The sequence below is a fragment of the Indicator indicator genome, chromosome Z, assembly GCF_027791375.1.
Source record: "Indicator indicator isolate 239-I01 chromosome Z, UM_Iind_1.1, whole genome shotgun sequence".
NCBI classification, from domain to species: Eukaryota; Metazoa; Chordata; class Aves; order Piciformes; family Indicatoridae; genus Indicator; species Indicator indicator.
In genome coordinates, this window is record NC_072053.1 from 48931212 (window position 1) to 48953470 (window position 22259).

At 40.0% G+C, this 22259-nt stretch overlaps 1 protein-coding gene across 1 annotated transcript in view; it reads left to right on the forward strand.

The window, feature by feature from the left end:
• The first annotated feature begins 10902 nt into the window (after positions 1-10902).
• Positions 10903-22259, forward strand: part of APBA1 (amyloid beta precursor protein binding family A member 1) — a 55661-nt gene continuing 44304 nt past the window's right edge. The window contains exon 1 of the mRNA XM_054397588.1: positions 10903-12054. Coding sequence (XP_054253563.1) covers positions 10903-12054 — 1152 coding nt within the window. The remainder of the gene's footprint in view (positions 12055-22259) is intronic.

Here is a 22259-nt window from a genome sequence, read left to right on the forward strand (position 1 = left end):
AGACACAAATAATACTAAAAGAAGACAATGCCACCCTACATATGTTTAGGAAATATTTTATTTATTCTGTTTAGCTTATGACTGGATCTTTAAATGCTGTTACACTAGATTCTATTTTCCCATTATCTGTATTTATTACCTGACTTGGACCTGTTTGCATGGAGATTGTAGCCATAAATATTGCATAGGAATGTGAAAAGTGGGTTTGGATAACTCCTTTCAATTTTCTGTTTTCTTCCTGTGTAATTTTATTATGGTTAAGTTTGTTCTCTCAGTGGGTAAGGACTGGCAAGTGTATGGAGAGCTTTGTGGTTTTGACAGAACGCATCTGGTTTTGATTTTTGTGATCTGGCAGTAGTGTGTCATCTGGTTAACTTGATTAGCATTAACAGATTTGTTTTTTTCATACCCTGACATGACCCCTGTGGTTGTAGTGAGGCATCGCTCCCATCTCTCTTGCTCAGACTGTAATTTCTAAGCAAGATGCCATCCTGAGAGACAGATCTGAGCACCCTGTGCTGTGTACAGTTCAATTAGTAATACTCCTCAAGTTCTGTTCTGAGCTGCAGATGTGGAGAAATGCCAGCCTTCATTAGGGTTTAATTGACTGGGGAACAGATTTCATGTGTAATTTTTCTTGGAGCAGTAGGTTCCACTGAAAGAGATGTGCTTGTGCTGAAAAGTAGGTCTCAGTCAGGACCTTACTCAGCACAGAGAGCAGAAAGTGATGCTCATGTCCTCCATCTGAGTAACTAACTTTTCTCTTACCAGCTCTGGGGAGGAGCACAGATGTATCTTGCTTCCTAATTCACTGAAGGTGCAGAAAATTTTAATGCTTTGGGCTAGAAGTAACTTTGCTGTTAGGAGCCTGGAAGAGGCAGGTAGGTCTCGCATGGGTAGTCAAATGCAGGTAGGTGCTGGTCTAGCCAGACAGGCCTCTTTCACCTGGAAATGTGGTGTGCAGTGCTAGCGGTCCCCTGGTGCTACCAAGTGTCCACAGTGTTTCAGAAAGGTCATAGCAGTGGAAAACATGCTTGAGAACTTTTCCACTAATCACTCAGGACTGTGCTTGGGAAGTAAATGCACATGACATCCGTTCACGTGGTCTTGGAGAGGACTGTGGGGCTGTCTTTGCAGTACTGTAACACAATTGCAAATCTGTGAGAAAGCACAAATGACAGATCGTTTTTCCTTCATGCCTTTGGAAACTCATGAGCTGGTATATGCAGCTTTGAGGTTTTTTTAATGTGGACTGAAACAGAATCAGCAGCTTGTCTCTGAAATAGAAGCAGAAAGGATCTGCAAGTGCTACTAGAACTTGATGATTAGAAATGAGATTGGGTTTACTGTGTGGGCTAAAACGGTAACAGAAAATACAGTAGAAGAAAAAGTTGTCCATGTGGGAGAAGAAAGTTAATTTTAATGTTCTGTAACCTGCATCTGTGCATTGCTGCTTCCTCCTCCATCTGTTTTGTTCCATAGTTTTTGTTGCTTGTGTTTTTTTTTCTTTCCTGAGAATTAAAGTTATATGGATAGAAGTTCAAATCCTCTGAAATAGCATTTAATTTTGCATATTGAAATCATTAAGATTTCCTTCTTCTTCTTCCTTTTTTTTTTTTTCTAGTAGGGTAGGAGGGAGAACAACTCAGTAAGTTCCCTCCCCCCATATGTGTACTATTCTGCTACTTTTAGCCCGTTTTCTTTGAAACTGGAACAGTATTCTGCAGTCTGCTTCCATTAGCTGAGGGAAGGTAATTCGACCCACAGACTGACTAGGTGGACTTTACTGCCTGTTTTTCAGCTTGGATTTTCTGAAAGCTGCACGTTTGCTTGAAGAGCTTTCTTCCGTATTCTAGTAGACCCTTCTTCTTTTCTTGGAGTGGTCTTAACACCGTTCAGATGCTTCTGTTTACCTGACACAACCTGTGGCTTGATTGCAGTAAAGAGTTAAAAAATACGGAGTTAACTCACTTGAAAAGTTAGCTTTCCATAACTAAATCTTAAAATAAACTTAATTTTACCTTCAGAGTATCCTTTCAAGTTGTTATATGAGAAGGATGAAAGCAACTTTAAAATTTCAATGGATTCAGGGTGTTCTCAGTCTTGATTCTTGGCTGATATTTCTCATGTCTCCCTTCTATCAAAGATATGTTGTATCAAGACTGTGTGACACTGACCTAGAATAGAGCTGAGTAAGATTGTTCCAATCAGAAAGTTTGGGTGAAGTATTTATGTATAGACAGAAGAGGAAAAACCAAGAGACATATGGATTCTTCTTACTTTCTCTGAGTAAAGCTTGAGACATTATTACTCACCCTGAAGACAGCCATGCCCTGTGTCTTACTGCATCATTAATTTTAGCTCTATCTGCAGTTCTTCTGTATTACACTACTAATGGCATCTGAAAGGAGGTAGAAAGGGTGTTGTGCTTGCTTGGTCAATTTGTTGTTGGTTTTTTGGGGGTTTTGGTTTGGGTTTTTTGTTTGTTTGTTTGGGGGTTTTGTTTGCTTTTGTTTGTTTGTTTTTAATTTTTCCCTAGCATAGATCTAATCAGTCTTTGTTTAAATAAAGAGAAATACGTCATTTTCATTGCTATAAAAATGTCACTAGTGTAATTTCAACTCCATTTCCATTCAGAATTCATCACTGGAGAATCAGTATTTTCCACTGTGATCCTTGAGGCAGTCCAGCCAGTTTACATAGAGGAGAAAAAACGGTAAATTACAAACAGCATATGCTGAAATTTAGTAACAATTAATTTTTAATAATTGTACCTGTAACAGAGATTGAAGCTAGTCTTACATTGTCATATTGATCTTACATGTTGTTGTGCTTTGACATTGCCCTGGTTTGAGCTTTAACAGACTAACTCTCTTCAGTGATTTTACTTTCCAACTAAGTCCCTTCTGAGTGATTGCACTTTCTGAAGTTAACAGCATATTTTTGCAGACAGTGTTTGCTTCTAGAAGTGATAACACATGATGTTTATACTTAATACCAAGGACTGGTATGCAGAAAGGCTCTTGCTTATACTTGTTCCTATAGAAACCAGGGTCACTGCTAAATCTTGTATTATCCTGTTGCAGGTGCAGAAAGTAAACGGTCACCACTGTGGGGAGGAGCGAACAGGACATGTGACCCTAAACTGACAAACGAGGTATTCCTTTCAAATATGTCATATTCAGTATAAAGCAGATGGATTATGAGAATCAATCTCTCTTCTTCAGTGGGCATTATCTGAGGAGGACTCAGTTCTGCCTTCAAATCCTGATCCATGAGTTCCTGAATCCAGTTCCCAAATCCAATCCTGAAATCCAGCTTCTGAATCCAGATCCTGCCAGCTACTGAGTCTGATAGGAGTGTTGTAATTGCCATCAGAGGACTTGCCTTCAGTGTTAGTTTTGTATACACTTGTATATATTCAGTTGTATTAATAGTGTTTTTGTAAAAGCTGCTACAGTTATTTTCTCCAATCCCTAGGTACTCTCCCTTTTTACCTTTCTCTTGCCCTTAGGAAAGGGAGAGTGGCTGATAGAGAGAGGCTGTCACTCATTTAGCAGTTAGTTCAGCCCTAATCCTTGCACTTACATACTATTTCAGTTTCTTTTTCTTCACTGGAAGTGGCTTTTATTAGAAACTAATTCAAATAGTAAAGTAACAATTCTAGTGGTTAAAATCTTAGATTTTCTGACTGCTTATTAAAAATGCAATCCATAATACACCTAGAACCTGCCAGAGAAACATAAGAGAGTGAAAGAGAAACACAGATTTTCTTATTTTAGCTATTATTGGACTTGTACGTACAATGCATAATCCTTCTGGCTGATGAGAACAGTCAGATTTATTCCCTCAACCTCTCTGGGATTTATGATTTTTCTTTTTATGTATTTTTGGCCTAGTATGTCTAATTGTTGTATTTTACTGCAGAGGTTGCAGTAAAATACTGCAGAGATTGCTGAGGATCCTTGTTAAGATTTTTTCTCTTCTGCTTTTGGATCAATTCATCTGTTTGAGCCATAAAAGCAGTTAACCTTCTGGCAGCAAATGGGTGGCTTCAGATACTCCTGGAGTCCACTGCTTCTGTTTCTTGTGTAGGCAAGACTTTGATGTTAAAAGGTGTAGTGAGAAGGGTCTGTTTCTTTTCTGATCAGAGGAGTCTCTCTCTTTTCAGTGCCCTAAAGCATTAGAAGATCTGTCCTGTCTGCACTGAAGATAACTAAATAATGTTTCTTGCTCAAGTTTAAATTTTATTTATGAGTAAGATGGGAATTTGAAGAGGAGGAAGGGGAAGTAAAATGTGTTTTAAGAACTCATTAACTCAAGTAACTCTAGTTCAGTTTTCTGTTTACAAAAGTTCAAGATTCTTTTATGTCCGGTGCAGGTTTCTCTCAGCTTCCTTTTCTTTTTCACAGAGACAGGAATGGACTTAGAAAAAAGGAGGCTTGTGGGGCAAAAGTGAGGGAGCTGTTTGATTGATCTATGCTATGTCTATTAATGTTGACTATTCATGTAAATATCCTATTCATTGATGACTTCATATTGGTCATCATCTGTTCGCTGTGCTCAGGGTCAATGGAACTGGAAACTGATTTTGATTTTTTTTTTCAGGTGGTAAATTTATCAGTCAGGATGCCTAAAGCTAATTGTTACTCTTCTTAAAAATATTCTTATTAATTGAAGATTTGCAATGTGATGCTTCTACTCTGTTTTGACCCCATACTAAAACCAGAAGTGATTTGCACAGGCAGTGAACAGTTGCTGTTTTCAGTAAGCTAAAGTTAAATTTGTAAACATAATACTTTATCTTTTTATTCCTACTTTTGAAGTATAATGAAAAGTTGTAAAGGTGTTTATCAGTCAAGTGATCATCTGTAGTTTCACCAATTTGTGTGTTGCAGTAGATGAAATGGAAATATGCAGTTGAAAACTTACAGCAAGGGGGAATTTGTGTTATCCAAAAAAATGTCATAGAATTAAGAAATGGAGACTTAAAAATGCTCTTGAGAAAAAACATGGTGTGGTCCTAGTGCTCTTGTTACCTGTTTTCCAGGGAGCATTGACATTTCCACACTCCTCAAGAGAGTTGGGACTTGTTCAAGTTCATTTAGTTATTATGTCATTTCAATTTAAAGAGATTCTTAGGAGCTGATGTAAACAATTTTTAAATTGGAAGCAGAAATTCAAATTAATTCCCAGTAATCTCTATGGCATTTTCTGCAGGGTTAGTCTGAGACGATGTGGTTTAGGGGAAGCCTGCTGGTTATGCATGTTTGTCCTTTCTACCACAGAACTGGTGAGAGGCAAAGCAGACTTAGTGAGAGACTGAGTCTGACATACAAGCCTTTGCATCGCTCAGGTACACACTGGAGCTTAATCCAATTAATTTCAATTCACATGTGGCTTGTGTATGGTTCCATATGGCTCTCCGGTAATAATAACAGAATTTTAAACTGTGTAATATATGGGGAAGTTTATAAGAACTCATATCTAAGGAACAGATATAATTGTGTCTTCTAGTGAATTTGTAGCTTTTATCTGTCTTCTGTTGACCTAAATCCTATGGCATTTCTATTCTAGTAACTTCTGGGATTCTGGGATCATAAGTTCATGAGTCTGACGTTTTTTGCTTTTTTTAAATTCTGTTGTGCCCCAAGTTTGACTTTTTGCTTTCAGGTGTGAGGAAATCTGAATGGTAAGCCACTGAATTCTGTGCCACAGTGCTTGATATTTGGCTATTTGTTCTTTTGTTAGGCACAAGACTTCTTTTAGGCATTGTGGCCAAGCAGATGTTATAAGCATGAGACAGCATGTACAGCTCTCTTTTATTTTAATGACAGTATTTCCTTACTTTTTGTTAGGAGTCTTTGTCAGAAAAGACTGATGCAGGTTGAAGCTACCTCCTTTTGAAATTTACATAAATTACAAGAAAACAAAAAAAGCTTTTCTATTGAGCACAGAATATTGTGTGTTTTAAACTTCACTCCTGCTGAGTTCAGTAGCAGACCTGGGACTCAGAAGTGGAAGCTTCCAAGGTTATTATGAACAAAATTGGAGTAAAAGACTTTGCAGAAAATATTAAAGGCAAATTATAGTGTAGAAACTAATGTGTTTGTTTAACTTATTTAAAATATTAGTGATAAAAGGATTCCACACCAGCATCTGTATAAAATTTTATGTGCAGAGAAATGATTTGTATGCAGCTTTTCTGTTTCACAGCTATTGCACTATGAGTGCTCATAGTTGTTCAGCCTCATCAGTATGCATGTATATTTGTGCATGTGGTGGGGTGTTAGTGTCACTTTCTAGGTGCTGCTTTTGCAGATTGTCAAGAAACATACCTTTCACAGCTTTTTTTTGCTTAAAGCTGTTTTGGATTCTTTTAGCACATGGCAGCAGAACCAATTAGGTTCCCCAGGCAGGCTACAAATCACAAAAGTGAGAGCTGTCTGACACAGGAGAGATGGGGAGTTCTCTCTAGGGGGACATTGCATATGTATTAAATTCTCAGCCATTTTATACTGTAGGGTGTCTTTAAAAAAACAAACAAACAAAACAACAAACAAACAATAAAAAAACCAAAAAAACCAAACCCCCCAAGACTAATAAAAGAGATTTTGAATGTGAGTCTCTAAGACAAGATTTGCTAAAACATTATGTTGGATTTTTGAGGTAGTATGCAGTCCTGTGTTTGTGAGTTAACTGTATGTGTACCAAAGAGACTGGTGTATTTGCTGGAGTATGGAAAAACATGGGTGTTTTTTGAAACTCAAGCCTTTGCACTGGAAGTAGAGACTGCAGGACCCAAGCTGGAATAGCTGGGAGGAGAGATGTCTTCAAATTCACCCAACAGGAGGAAGTGCAGTCAGGCTCTTTACAGTAGTGTGTGGAACAGTGGAAATTCAAACTGTAAGAAGAAAAACATTTTCCTCACAGGGATAACCCAGCAGTGAAGCCAGGGCCCCTGACTGTGTTGTCTCCAGCCTGATCTGAGCTCAGAGCTGGCTGTGCTTTGAGTAGAGCTTGAAGTGGAGATCTGCAGTGCCTTTCTAGCTGAGTCATCTTGTTATCCAATATGTGACAAAACCTCCAGTGTATATCTGGAGTCTTGGCTCCACATGACACACAGATTTGTTTTGAGACAGTTCACAGACCTCCTGAGAGTATGGTGTTTTATACCGAGGAGTCAGGATTAGATTGTGGAAATATGATGCACAGGGCTCTTAAAAATCAAACTCTAAAAGGCATACTTGGTATAATAGTTTTTAAAAAAGAAGCTTAATTTCTCCCTGCATGCACAAGAAAGGAAACAACTATACATCTGGACTTGGGAAACAAATAACAAACCAGACTGGATCTGAACACTCTTATTTTCACTTTTTCTCATGTTGCATGAGAAATATATAGAGATGTTTAATTCTTCTTCTTTTCAGGGAGGAATGTAGTTTAACCTTCAGCAAAGAGATAGCTACTGTAGTAATCAGCCTCTGATTTCATTATTCTGGAGGCAGATTCACCAGTCAAGTCCTGAGTGCAAAGCTAAGAGTGCTTACAAAGCACTTTTCCCATGTGTGTTCGATTACTGGAGCACAGCTGCTGTTCTGAGTAGTTAATGTGAGAGTATAATGTCTTTCAGATGGGTGCTGTGTCTTTATTTCTGAGGTCAGATGACCTCTCATGTTTATATTCTCTCCTCTCTATGGTATTTTCTGCAGGTTAGTGATTTTTGTTAGCTTCCTGGAAATAAAATGCTTTTTGAAGACCTGATGAGAAAAATCAGTCAGACCCTGTATTCGCTTGAGGGAAATGCTACTAAGAATTTAAAAAAAAAAAAAAAAAAGAGAAAAGGTGGTTTTTACTAGTCCTTCAGCTACCATGTATGAAAACGGATTTAGTGCTTCTAACCCTCATCCTTAATAGGTGCTTCTTTAAATTACCATCCAAAAGACTGATTGTTAAACAGTTGAATAAACGTAGTTAAAAGATACTTTTCATTGAAGGTTATTGAGGCTTAGGTAACCTACGGGTATTTATTCAGATCTACAATTTTTATAAGAAAACTTCTTTTCTAAAAATCTATCTTTTTAAAAGAATTTCAAAAATTTTTTTAAGCATAAAAAAGTAAAATTAAATTGGAATTGCTGAAGCAAGGGCAAAGAAAAGAGTCCTTTTTCATTCAGAAGCTTTAAGAGAAGCTTAAAGTTTCTTCGTCATCCTCTCAAAAGACACAGCCTTGAAAATTTCAGTATATCAATATTTGAAATTATCCTGGAATTATTCTTCAAATGAGGGAAATTACACAAGTAGAACTTTGGAAACTTACAATGTGCAAATGGAAAATGTTTGGGCTCTCAGGTGTCTTTTACTAATTTTTTGTATGGTTTGTAATCTCTGTGTTTTTTTTCTCACAGCTAGACCTGTCAGTGATGTTTTCTGCCCATAGTATGCATTTTGTGAGCCTCTGTTAAGACTTCTAAAACAAGATCACATATTATCAGAATTTTTGTTGTTGTAAACATTGTGGCTTTTAATACTTATTTGGTATTTGACTTGAGGTATAGGTATTCTTGAAGCAGTGGAATTTTGCCTTCGTTTCTTAACTTGACATAATTCAGTTTAAAGATGTGAGAGCATACATTTGATAAAGATTTCAGAAAGTTGGTCATCATCCTGTGTTTATGTGTAACATTTCCTTCTGCTGGGACTTCCCTTTTCCAGTGAGTGACCAATGAATGCCACTTAGGTGAGAGTCAAGGACTGCTTTGAATGCAACAGTTTTAAGGAATAATTTTTAAACCATCCTCTATTTTTATTTTAATTTGGTCTGTGTGCAAAGCAATGGAAATTTTATAACTGTCTTCAATGGAATCAGGAAATTCAGTGTTGGCCGGACTTTTCAAAGGGCTATTATGCCTTGCTATCTTCATCTTTCTTTTTGTGAGCTTAAAATAGAAAGCTCTCCAATATGGTTGTCCTTGGTTACTTAAATAATACATCTCATACTGCAAGGAGGTGAGCATTTAGTTTGTTAGTTCTGGTACACACTCGCTCACACTCACAGCTGTACACTGCACTTTCTTTCCTGATGTTGTGAAAGTCCCTTGCCTTGTCACTGAAGGTTTCTTACTAATGTGCCTCCTTTAGCTGAAAAAAACAAACTGAGTTTTTTCATAGTTATTTTGGGAAGGGATTCATTTTTATGAGATAATTTTATCTGTTCAGTTAAGGTGATTTATTAGATATTATTTTACAACTGCATTTTTTTATAAACTCTATGATATACTATGCTTTTTTCTCCCTTATGATAAGGATGGGAGAGGCAAGTCTTAGGGGTTAAACACAGCATGATAGATTTGCAAAGGCTATGTATGTGCTGTTTCTGAAAATGAAAGGATCTGTTTGAAACAAGGGCCAAGATGGTTTTTACTCCCAACAAAAAGTTCATTGCTGAGCCGAAAGCTGCACCCACTGGATTTTCCATGGAGATATGGCACAAGTAACTCTCACCTAGCCTTGCCTGCCTATCAGCTTTTATGATAGAAGGCAACTGAAATTACTGTTGGTTTGTTTTACAGGAATTTATTCCAATTGCTTTTTTGTACAAAGCTCATGTAGTCAGCAAAGTGTCACTTGAACTGTCTTGCCTCAGTTCGGTAGATTTGGTTCAAGTTCTATTTTACATTCTCATTATTTTTCTGATTGGTTATTGACACATGGTTTTATACATCCTTCAAGTTAGAAGTCTTCCAAGAGGTACCTTTTCTTCTAGTGTGTATCAGTAATTCAAAGACTAGAGCCATATTGTTTTTATGCTTACATTGTTGACTGGGGGACCAAGAAAAGATGTAAAACATCCTTTCTGTGACACTGCATTTTAAAAACAGAAGACAAGGTTTTATCAAAATGAAACCTGATGAGCCAGATATCCTGACTGATCTATGAAATGTAGAAGCTAATATGTATTCTTAAGGAATTTTCTCATTTCTATGGCCTCCATATATATTATTATTGTTGGACCTCTTTAGTATCATCCTTTGATATTTTTATTCATCCAGAAAGGCTGAGATACCTTACTAGTCTCATATTCATGGTTATGAATATTGGTAATTCACTGTGTTTTAGGAAAGATGTTTGGTGCTGAAGTCATCTTACATGATTATAGATACATTCCACAGAGGTGACTGCATTCTATCTAGCAGTCATGTGCTCCTGTAGGGAGAAGGAACAAGTGCTTCAGATACCCTGAGAGTGTATTTTATTTCTAGTGATCTTTTGAGAGTGCATAGGATGACTTGCTCGGCTGCAGATACCATGCGGAAGTAGTGTAGTATGCATAGGTATCATGTATCTGGGCAGTTGCAGACTCCTGTGATGGGATTAAATCTGTCATTTTGCATTACAACATCCTTCCTTTGCACTGAGTTAGTGAGCTGCAGGGATACTAGTGTAGCAAAGGTGGAATATTTCTATCACATCTCTGCTGTGACTGAACCCCTGGCAAAAGTTAAGTTTCCTGATGTGTGCTTGCCAATGTCATTGAAGTGCCACAGCAGTCCATAGAAGCCTCTCCAAGGAGTTGCTTGGAAATAATTCTTATACAAAGAATTTGTCCCTAGAAATGAGAAGTAAAGTCCCCAAGGTGATCGTTGTTGGTTGCTGCTGTTGGAGATAATTTTCATGGATGGTCATACTATTTTGCTGGCTGTCATCTGACTTCAAAGCAGACGAAGTCAAGCTTTTGTCTGCTGGGGGAGGAAGAGTGCCTTTTGTTGCTTCTGTTTATTGACTCCCTTTTTTTTTTTTTAAGAGTAACATCAGAGGTTTGTTTTTTTGTTTTTTTATTTCTTTCCAGCTGCGATAGACAAAATGTCAATAGAGTAAGTGACCTACCCACCAGAACTTGCCATGAACCATTTGGTTGGACCACCTGAGGGGGAGGTAAGTGAAGAGCCAGCAAACGGAGCAGTGAATGAGTCAGTGGAGGCTGACCTGCAGCACCCAGAAGTGGAGGAGGAGCAGCGGTATGCAACTCGCTACCCAAGGCACACAGACAGCAGCCAAGGGGGCCTGTCTGGGCAGGAGGAAGAAGGGATGTTAGCTCGGTCAGCCAGCACTGAGAGTGGTTTCCACAACCACACAGATACTGCAGAAGGGGATGTAATAGCCACAGTGGAGGACAATTACGACACAGAGAGAGTCCAGGAAAATGAAGATGAGAGCGCGTATGCAGTACAGTACAGGCCTGAGTCTGAGGAGTACACGGAGAATGCTGAGGCTGAGCACGGTGAGGCCATTCACAATCGAACATTGCCCAATCACTTGCATTTCCATTCCATTGAACACGAGGAAGCCATGAATGCAGCATACTCGGGGTATGTCTATACACACAGGCTCTTCCACCGAGGAGAGGATGAGCAGTATGCTGAGCCTTACGCTGACTATGGACTGCAGGAGCATGTGTACGAGGAGATAGGAGATACACCAGACATCGATGTGAGGGAGGGGATCCAACAATATGAGCGGGAAAGAGAGGAAGTTGACAATTACCGCAAGGAGGCACTTGGTGCCCGCCTTCACCATTATGATGAACGGTCTGATGGAGAGTCTGACAGCCCTGAGAAGGAAGCAGAGTTTGCACCCTACCCGAGAATGGATAGTTACGAACAAGAGGAGGACATTGATCAAATTGTAGCAGAGGTGAAGCAGAGCATGAGCTCCCAGAGCTTAGATAAGGCTGCTGAGGACATGCCAGAGGCAGAGCAGAGTTTGGAGCATGGCCATGCTCTTCCCAGTGGTGGGCATGAAAGTAACAGTCAACTCCCAGCTGGTTCTCGAGTTACATCCAGTTCAGGAGAGTCTGTACAGAGGTACAGCAAGGAAAAGAGAGATGCAATTTCACTGGCCATCAAAGATATTAAAGAGGCTATTGAGGAGGTGAAGACAAGGACCATCCGTTCTCCTTATACCCCTGATGAACCTAAGGAGCCTATCTGGGTGATGAGGCAGGACATCAGTCCAACCAGGGACTCCGATGACCAGAGGCCACTAGAGGGAGATGTGAGTATACAAAGCTTTCAGCTCAGGTTTTGTATTCTTGTTCCTGTAATTGTGACATATGTGGCAGTGAATGTGGGTGCATTGTGTTCTTGTTCTGTGACACAACCTTCAGCAAAATACGTAGTGCTTTATCTAGTTTAACTTTGTAGTCTGGAAAGCATGTAAGAGATAAGCATGTATATTATCAGTGAGACAGTTTTTTCTTTATGAAGCACTGCTGTTATGAAGCACTAAGGTTATGCTGTAGAGGAATTTGTCACATGAAGCTCTATACTTGTTTTTTCTGAAACAAATGCTGTTAAAATTGTTAATGCCATGGGATGTTTTTAAAAAGCTGACAAACACTTTGTCTTCTGGGATCTGTTCCTGAATGTTTCTGTTAATTCTGGATTTCTAATTTCATTTTCTGTCATGTAACAATTCTAACAGTTCCATCAGAAGTCTATTAATATTCTTTATGATGATAACTGAGATCAGATTCATATTCCAGAAAAGCTGCAGATTTTACCCTTTTGCAGGCTCTACAAATGTGTTATCAACCTCGGGATATTACACTATCACCGTAAAGTGTATTCATTCTCTAAGCACTGAAGGCGGTCATTCAGATCTACAGCATCAGCATTTCTAAAATTCTGTGCTTCTGGCATGAGACTTAAATTGCATCGGAATCAGTTCCTGGTTAGTGGTTCCAGCTGCCTGTATGATAATCTTTACATGAAGTTTTATGGGTTTTGTGCATTTCTAATAAAATAAACTCATAGATACTGTTAAATCCCTTAAACTTATGCCTGATACAAAAAGACCTGATAGATTAATTTACTGGACAAAAATAGCCCATCATGTGGGCCTGTGCTATTACTTCAAGGATAACTACACTACAAACATCTGCTCCATCCCCTTTATTGCTGTGAACTGTTTTTTGTGACCTTTGTGGTTTTTTTTTTTTTAAGAACACCGGTGTTGTTCATCATTTTTAAAGTCAGCTATTGTCATGTTCTAGGAATGTATGAGAATTATGCACAACACCTTAACCTCTGCAAAGGGAATTCAGATGATGAAAATGATCACATGTGATATGGATCTATGACAGGTTTCTAATTTTCCTATCTGCCTTTGAAGAAATGAAGGCTAGTAATCTACAAATGCAAAGAGATTTGTGGTGTGCAGTGTTTCAGTTGCTGAAAATACATGCAAACCAATTTTGAATCATGGAGCTTCCAGATATTACTTTTCCTTAAAAATGTTTGGAAACATGTAGTAATAAATATATTTGGGCTGGGGTTTTGTTTCGTCATAGTTTAATTGAAACATTTTTTAAAAAAAACTCAAATTTTTATTGCAAAAATTACTTCTACAACTAATTTTTTAAATTATGTGTGTTGCAGAGTTGATTAATAGTCACATGAAGGGCTAAAGTGATCTTCCTGGGTTATTTTATATGAGAAACCAATTATTTTTAGCTTAACTTCTTCCAAAATTTCCCAAAGCTGTAATTATTTCTCTCCTCTTTTAAAAATTACTTTTCTGCTGTAAATTGTGTTCACCAGTTCTGTCTTAGTCTGGGAAGACCTAAGAACTTCCTTTTTTCATCTTGATTGTTTGATTGTAACACCCAATACCATAATGGTCTCAGAAACATTAGATTGAGAATCCTGAAAGCAGTGAATCTTTCCTGAAGGTGCTCCAGCTGCTCTCCAAAATCTTGCTGCATCTTGTAGAATTCAACTTTCATAAGGTATGCTGGCAAGACTCAGCCTGGTATGTTCATAGTCCCCAGCCTTCTGAGCTGCAAGACAGGGATGAGGAGTAGAACGAAGCCTCCATAATCCAAGAAAAGATTGTCAGTGACTGACTACACCACTTAGATATAGATAAGTCTATGAGGCCAGGTGGAATCCACCCAAAAGTACAGAGGGAGCTGATGGGAGTGCTCACCAAGCCACTTTCCATCTTTTACCATCACTCCTGGTAAACCATGGAGGTCTTGGTTGACTGGATGTTAGCAAATGTAAACTCCATCTACAACAAGGGCTGAAAGGAGGATCCAGGGGAGTACAGTCCTGTCAATTTGACCTTGGTGCCAGAGAAGGTCATGGAGCAGATCATCTTGAGTGCCATCTTGCAGCACATACAGAGCAGCCAGGTGATCAGGACCAGTCAGCATGGGTTCATGAAGGGTGAGTCCTGCTTGATTAACCTGATTGCCTTCTGTGAAAAGGTGACCTATTTAGTGGATGAGGGAAAGTTTGTGGATGTTGTCTTCACTGACTTTAGTAAAACTTGGATCACTACAACCCCACTACAGGAGATGGTACAGGCTTGAGAAAGAGTGGCTGGAAAGCTGACCAGCACAAAAGGACCTGAGGATGTTGATCAACAGTGTGCTCAAGTGACCAGGAAGGCAAATAGCATCCTGGCCTGGATCAGGAATAGTGTAGCCAACAGGGGTAGGGAAATGATTGTTTCCTTGTACTTGGCACTGGTGAGGCCACACGCCTTGAATACTATGTTCGGTTTTGGGCCTCTCACTATAAAATGAGTTGCTGGAGCATCTCCAAAGAAGATCAGTGAAGCTGGTAAAGTGTCTAGAGAGCAAGTCTTATGAGGAGCAGCTGCGGGAATTGGGGTTGTTTAGTCTGGAGAAGAGAAGGCTCAGGGAAGACCTAGCTCTCTACAGCTACCTGAAAGGAAGTTGTATCAAGGTGCAGGTCAGTCTGTTCTCCCAAGTAACAAGTGATAGGTCAAGGAGAAATGCCCTTAAGCTATGCCAGGTGAGGTGGAGAAAGGATATTGAGAAAATTTCTTCACCTAAAAGCTTCTGGAATAGGCTGCCCACAGAAGCAGTGGAGTTATCATCCCTGGAGATACTTATAAAATGCATGAATTCTGTGCTTAGGGAGATGGTTTAGTGGTGGTGATGTAGCAGTAGTGGTGGGATTGCGAGCTCTAGGTGAATGGTCTTGATGATCTCAAAGGTCTCATCCAACCTCAACAGTTCTATGATTCTATGATTCTAGATGTTTCTGTTGGTCTGTATTTTCCTAACATAAATGTACCTAATGTATTTAAGTACATAGGAGCCTCCATGTTGCACCAGAAGTTAATTTCTTTTTAGATATTTTTCATAGCCTGTCAGATAAAAACCTGGCTGAGATTTTTCAGTGCTGATTGTAAGCAAAATATATGTATAATGACATAGAGTATAGCTCAGTGTGACGATAAATAATGCTTGTAAATATGCAGGCAGTCTGTGTCCTTTGAAAGAGGAAGTGTATTAAGCAAATAGTTTAAAAGATCTGTAGCAGATTGATAGGAATATGTATTGCAGAAGAAGGGACTTAGGACTGGGTAGAAATCTTATTTTTCACTGAAGATGAAGTATGTATTTGCTTTACTGGATTCTTTAATTCAGGTACCAGCTCATGAACAGCACGAACAGTTTAACAAATAGTTCCTAGAATCACTTATCAGTAGATTGGTCAAAATTAGAATCATAGAATCATAGAATCAGTTAGGGTTGGAAGGGACCAGAAGAATCATCTAGTTCGAATCCCCCCTGCCATGGGCAGGGACACCTCACACTACATCAGGCTGGCCAGAGCCTCATCCAGCCTGGCTGCAAACACCTCCAGGGATGGGGCCTCAACCACCTCCCTGGACAACCCATTCCAGGCTCTCACCACTCTCATGGGGAAGAACTTCTTCCTCACTTCCAGCCTGAATCTCCCTCTTCCTGCTTTATTCCATTCCCCCTAGTCCTATCACTACCTGATAGCCTAAAAAGTCCCTCCCCAGCTTTCTTGTAGGCCCCCTTCAGATACTGGAAGGCCACAAGAAGGTCACCTTGGAGCCTTCTCTTCTCCAGACTGAACAGCCCCAACTCTTTCAGTCTCTCGTCATAGGAGAGGTGCTCCAGCCCTCTGATCATCCTGGTGGCCCTTCTCTGGACACGTTCCAGCATGTCCATATCCCTCTTGTAATAGGGGCTCCAGAACTGGACACAATACTCCAGGTGGGGTCTCACCAGAGCCGAGTACAGGGGGAGAATCACCTCCTTTGACCTGCTAGCCACACTTCTCCAGATGCAGCCCAGGATCTGGTTGGCTTTCTGGGCTGCAAGTGCACATTGACAGCTCCTGTTGAGCTTCTTGTCCACCAGCACCCCCATGTCCCTCTCCTCAGGGCTGCTCTCCAGATAGTCACTGCCCAGCCTGAATTTGTGCTTGGGATTGTCTCGACCCAGATGCAGGACCTTGCACTTTGTCTTGTTGAACCTCATGAGGTTGTCATGGGCCCACCTCTCCAGCCTGTCAAGGTCCCTCTGGATGCCATCCCTTCCCTCCAGCATGTCTGCTGCACCACACAGCTTGGTGTCATCAGCAAACTTGCTGAGGGTGCACTCAATGCCACTGTCCATGTCACCAAAAAAGATGTTGAACAAGACTGGTCCCAGGACTGACCCCTGAGGGACTCCACTTGTCTCTGGCCTCCACTGGGACATGGAGCCATTGACAGCCACTCTTTGGGTGTGGCCATCAAGCCAGTTCTTTATCCATCTCGTGGTCCACCCATCAAACCCATGTGTCACCAGTTTGGAGACCAGGATGTGGTGTGGGACAGTGTTGAAGGCTTTGCTCAGGTCCAGGTAAATGACATCAGTTGCTCTCCCCTCATCTATTAATGTTGTGACCTTGTCACAGAAGGCCACCAGGTTTGTCAGGCAGGATTTGCCCTTGGTGAAGCCATGCTGACTGTACCCAATCACCTCTTCACTGTTCTTCTGTCATGATCTTACTGGGCACAGAGGTGAGACTGACTGGCCTGTAGTTCCCTGGTTCTTCCTTCTTACTGTTTTTTGAAAATGGGAGTTATATTTCTCATTTTCCAGTCTGTGGGGACATCACCAGACTGCCATAATTAGGTTATGTTGGCTAAGTTACCATAAGTGATCAATTGTAATGAAAATATAGTTGAAGGCAAATCATCTAAATGTAGATTTTTCTCCTTTCTGCCTTGAGAAAGAAACAAGATTTCAGATTAGAGCTTTGCAGTATAACTGGTGTGTGCCAGAGATGTTTATCAGTCTGATTTGTAACACTGGCCTTAAAATAAAGGAAAATACATGGAGTGTTTACCTTCAGGCAGACAAGTTTTCTTCCCCCAGAATGATCAAAACGTTGCAGATAAATGATGCAAATTTGATGCTTTTAATTCCTTCAGTTATTTTGCAGTTCCACTTTGAAAATTGTCCAGCATTTTGGTTTTAGAGAAAGAAATTGCTTGAAAATATTTATTATCATGTTGTGGGTTTAATCAGATCACAGTGAAACTGGTAAGACCTCTTTAGATATGAACAGCAATCACTTTTTGTTTAGCTAGGGGCTCTGAAGGAGAGAGCAATGAAGCAAAGGAGTCAGAAGAATGATTTGCAGTTGAAATTCATTAAATACGACAACCCCCCTTTCCCTACCCCCACCCCCCCCCCCCCCGCCCCCCCCCAAAAAAAGCAACTGTTACTCTTCGGTGTTGTGTTTGGATGACAGATTCACAGCAGAAGGTTTGGTGGAATACAAGTTGGAAGTGTGCAGAGACTATCTTGAGGAGCTAACAATTCAGAAGTGTTCAGCTAGCCTATAGCTGGTTGTAATTTGGGACTGTTAGGAAAGACATGCAATGACTATGACAGTGAGAAAGCTACAGGTCACCATATCCTTCCTTTTTTCAGAATGCCCTGTTTCCAGTTTTATACAGGAATTTCAGTCATTCCTTTATATTCCTTCTCAAAAAAGAATATTAGGAAGATATATGAGAAAAAAAGAGAAAATTGGTCACTATTGCTCATTATTACTCTGTAATAAGATGGTAGTCTTCCTGTGAATGTTTAAATAGTGTACCACAGTACTTGCTTAATATTTAATAATGGAGAGTATTTGCTGTCCTCTGCCTTGTGGAAGACATGACCTGGTGATGTGTGCTTTCACTTGAGTAAGATGATCTGTATGTTTAGTTTGTGGGAAAGCTGTGTATTTGGTAAAAGTGTTCTGCTTGTGTATTTGGTAAAAGCTGAAAATTTCTTTCAGTGTCCTTTGAGTAAATGCATTAAGATTTATTTTTCATTGAAGTTTGTCACACCTGTGAGATATGAACAATTAACATATTTCCAAAGTCTGTTTATCAGACAATTTTTTTTAAACCACAGCATACCATCACTTGGGCATGGCCTGGAGAGAATGTGTTTTTCAAATACAATAGCAGTTAAAGCTGTACAACTGCAAGAAACTGACTGTCCTGAGTTAGCACAGCCCTCTACTCTTCCCACAGAGACAGGAGGAAAAGTAACACAAAAAAACCCAACCGGATTGAGATAAGGAATTTACTGAGATAATACAATGCACAATTACCTTAGCCTATTTGCAGAAAACATGCAGCAAAATTCGGAAGCAGCAGCAAAAGCCATCCTTAGAAAACAGTTCCCCCTACCCAAACATGCTGCAGCCAGCCCAGCAGAAAAGACCCAACATCCCAAAACCCAAAAGTGAAAGCAGCAATCTGAGCAGGAAGCCTCTTGTTATAATCTGAACTTCAAGTCCCATGGTACTTTGCTCCAGCCAGCACTTTAATTTTGAAGCTGGCATGATGTCAGCATCGTATTGAATACCAGCAGCAGATTCAGCTCAGCCTATGACACTGACCCATGATGAAAAAGACTGTGGATGGCAGTTAGGTTGTGTTTTCTGAGTGTAAAATGGAGGAGAATCTGCTCACACTGTAGTGAATAATGTTCATAACTGGAAACCAGAATGGAGCTTATGGTATGCATGTGTCAGAGAGTGATGGAGGGGGGATACCCTTTTAGGCAGAAATGTTCTTCTGGATGCAGAGAGTTACCTCACTGGAAGGAAATGCTCATATCCCGTTTAGGCTGGTCTTGCCCATTGTTATTCTCCATTGGATTCCCCACCAGAAATCTGCTGTGAATATGACTATCCAAGCACAGGAATAGTGGTGTTTAAAGGGAAGGCATCTGCAGTGCATGGATCTCACTTGAGGGTGAGCACGTGTTTAAGTGGAAACAATTTTGTGTACCAGATACCTCAGAATACAAGTAAATATTCTGGTGTGTAAATTGTACAGAAGGTCTAAAAAAGCGTCTTTAAAATGCTGTAGAGCTTTGAGAATAGTGACTTGCTTAGTTGTGGAAGTACAGAGACCTGCTGGTAAAAAGCACTGAAGGCACAATAGCTAAATTATTTCGTTTTGGCTGGGATTTAAAGACCTTCCTTGTCCTCTCATATCCAGAGAAGAGAAGCAGGCTACCTTCTTGACTTCTGCCACAATCAGGAGAAAACAGTGGTTTGTAGCGAGAAACTCTACATCTCAGAACTAAATACCGTGACTGTTTTTCTGAAGTTCAATCAGTTATCCATAGGTTTATAGATCTGAAAGACAAGTTTTGTTGAACTGCAGGACATGGTTTGTTGCTGCTTGCCAAGATTTCAGTTTTGCAAAGCCCTTTCATCGGTGTATACAGTCTCTGTTGCCCAGCAGATGCTTGAAGTGGTGCAATGTTAGAATAAACCCTAATACAGCATAAAACCACATAGATGGATGGTAGAGATTCAGAGCCGAAAACAAGCCCTTCAGGTAGAATCATAGAATGGCTAAGGTTGGATGAGACCTTGGAGCATCTGGTGGCCAGGGATGCCTCTCCACCAGACTCAGCTGCTCAAGGCCTCATTCAGCCTGGCCTTGAACATACCCAGAGAGGAGACAACCACAACTTCCCTGGGCAACCTATTCCAAAGTCTCACCACCCTCATACTGAAGAACTTCTTCCTAAGATCCAGTCTAAACCTATTCTCCCTCGTCTTGGAAGCATTCCCTCTTGACCTATTCTAGACAATGCTTATGAAAAGTCCTTCTCCACCCTATCTGTAGGATCCCTTCCAGTATTGGAAGGCAGCTGGAAGTTCCCCCCCAGAGTCTTTTCTTCTCCAGGCTGAATAACCCCATCTCCCTCAGCCTGTCCTCATAGCAGAGGTGTTCCAACCGTTGGATCATCTTTGTGGTCCTCCTCTGGACTTGCTCCAACAGCTCTGTGTCCTTCTTATGATGGGGACACCAGAACTGGATGTAGTATACAATATGGGGTCTCACAACTGCTCACACTGTTTTGCTTTTCTGTTCTTTTTTGTTATGTATATTTTGTTTCAACCTTTGAGTTCTCAGTTGCAGGATTTTTCAATTCTGGTAACTCCAGAAGGGGAGTGTTTTTATGGAGATTAATTTGCTTCACTTTTTCCACAGCAGAAGTTATGTATTATTAACAAGGCAATAGAGAAGCTGGGTTTAAATAATTAAGCAGGTTTCAGTAATAGATAAACTAAGGGGGGGAAAGGAGAAAGGAAGAAAGAAATTAAATAAAGATGAGTTTATATTGACAGGATTCTATTTTCTTTTTCTGAGCAGACCTTATAGAACTGTTGGTTGAGCACAAAGAATACAGGTCATCTTTCTGTCATCAAATTAATCATCTAAAAGTCTTCCAGGGAAGAAAGCATTATGCTGACAATCACACAGAAGAAAGCTTACATTTATCTATTAGTCTGCTTGAAGATAAATACCCTCCAGATGAGTTACCAGCCTTTAAATCAGATTGAGCACTGGATACATTTATCCTTGAAATTTGTTTGTCTCTTTGTTTTATTATGTTTTTTAATTACTGAAAGATGAAAGCAATTTCAAGTGATTCTTCTGTGCTTTAGAAAACTGTAACAGCACTTGTAACAGTTAAAATCTTCTGGAAATACAGGAGGGATCCACACTATTTTTTTTCAAACTGACACCTGAAGTTGTGTTCAAGGTGCAAGTGTAAGTGAAAGCCCAGATAGGGAAGTCCATACTTGAGAAAGAATCTGCCAAAACTGAATCAGCTTCCATGATTTACGATGGCAGACCTCTATCCACCATGTGCACTGCTGGACAGACTCTACCTGCATAGCATGTGTGTGTGATCTGACAGGTAGTCAGAATCTGTACAGCCTAAGATTTTGTTGAAGAAAAGTTGCCAGCTGCAGAATGAGACTGTGATGCTGTGGTGCTACAAGATTAGCTGCTAGCGACTCATGTGGCCAGCTTGCCCTTTGAAATGGGCAAAATAAAGGGCCATCTTGCCTTAACAGACTCAGTTACATTTATTGTTTGCTCACTTGGAGTTTTGTTTGTCAGATCTAAACTACTGTGAATGCTTAGGTATGTTTTTATTTTGCATTTGAGACTTGCATTTTATCAGTAACAGTTGTGAGTTGTTCTTCAAAGACTTTGACAGAGGTACGTAGCTATTGCTTAGGTCAAAATTTGTATTTTTGTAACTTCAATGAACTTTACTGAAGAATTAAAACTCAGTGGTGTTGTGCAGACACTTGTGGGCATTGTATTTGTTTTTAAAAAGCTAGTTTATTCAGAGCTTTTGCATAGTGTGATGTGTGCAGACAGTCCTCTCAAGTGGGGCTGTCAAACATTGCCCAGATGGTGGGAAGTGGCTGGAGGATCCACCTTTTGAGGGCTTTTTCAGCTGAATCAGGGGAGATTCCTCTAACTAAGACTCCTCAAACTGCATTTTTTCCCAGGTCTTGCATATAGCTGGTTTGTGATCCTACATAACCACTCTAGCACATGTGATCCATTGCTAGTAGTTTACCATAAGCTACATACAAAACGTCTCCTATGTTAACTGTGTATATGAGACTGTTATACATGATCTTACCTGCATCTGCAGGAATTGTTTCTCTTGGATACCAGCAAGTGTGTTGCCCGTGTACTGTTTGGTCATTTTTGCAGAGGAAACTGCACAGGGGAGCTATTAGGTCAAACAGTCTCTACCCAGGGCAATAGTTACTGCTCTGAAATGATGATTTGCACCTTTCACTTGTTGTATGCACAGAAGGAGCCTGCTGGAGGAATGGCTTGAGGTTGGCTGAAATTCCTGTGTGGAGTGGTGCTACAGCAGTGTTCTAGTTTAACACAACCTTTTCCCTACAACATTGAAATGAGGGGAAAGTAACATACAAAACTCAGGATTGAGATAAAGAGTTAAGAGTTTAATATAACATAACATGATCATAATTCATTATTACCTTATTCTACTTGCAGAAAAAGGTAACATATTACATCACAATTACCTTAGCTTAGCCTACTTGCAGAAA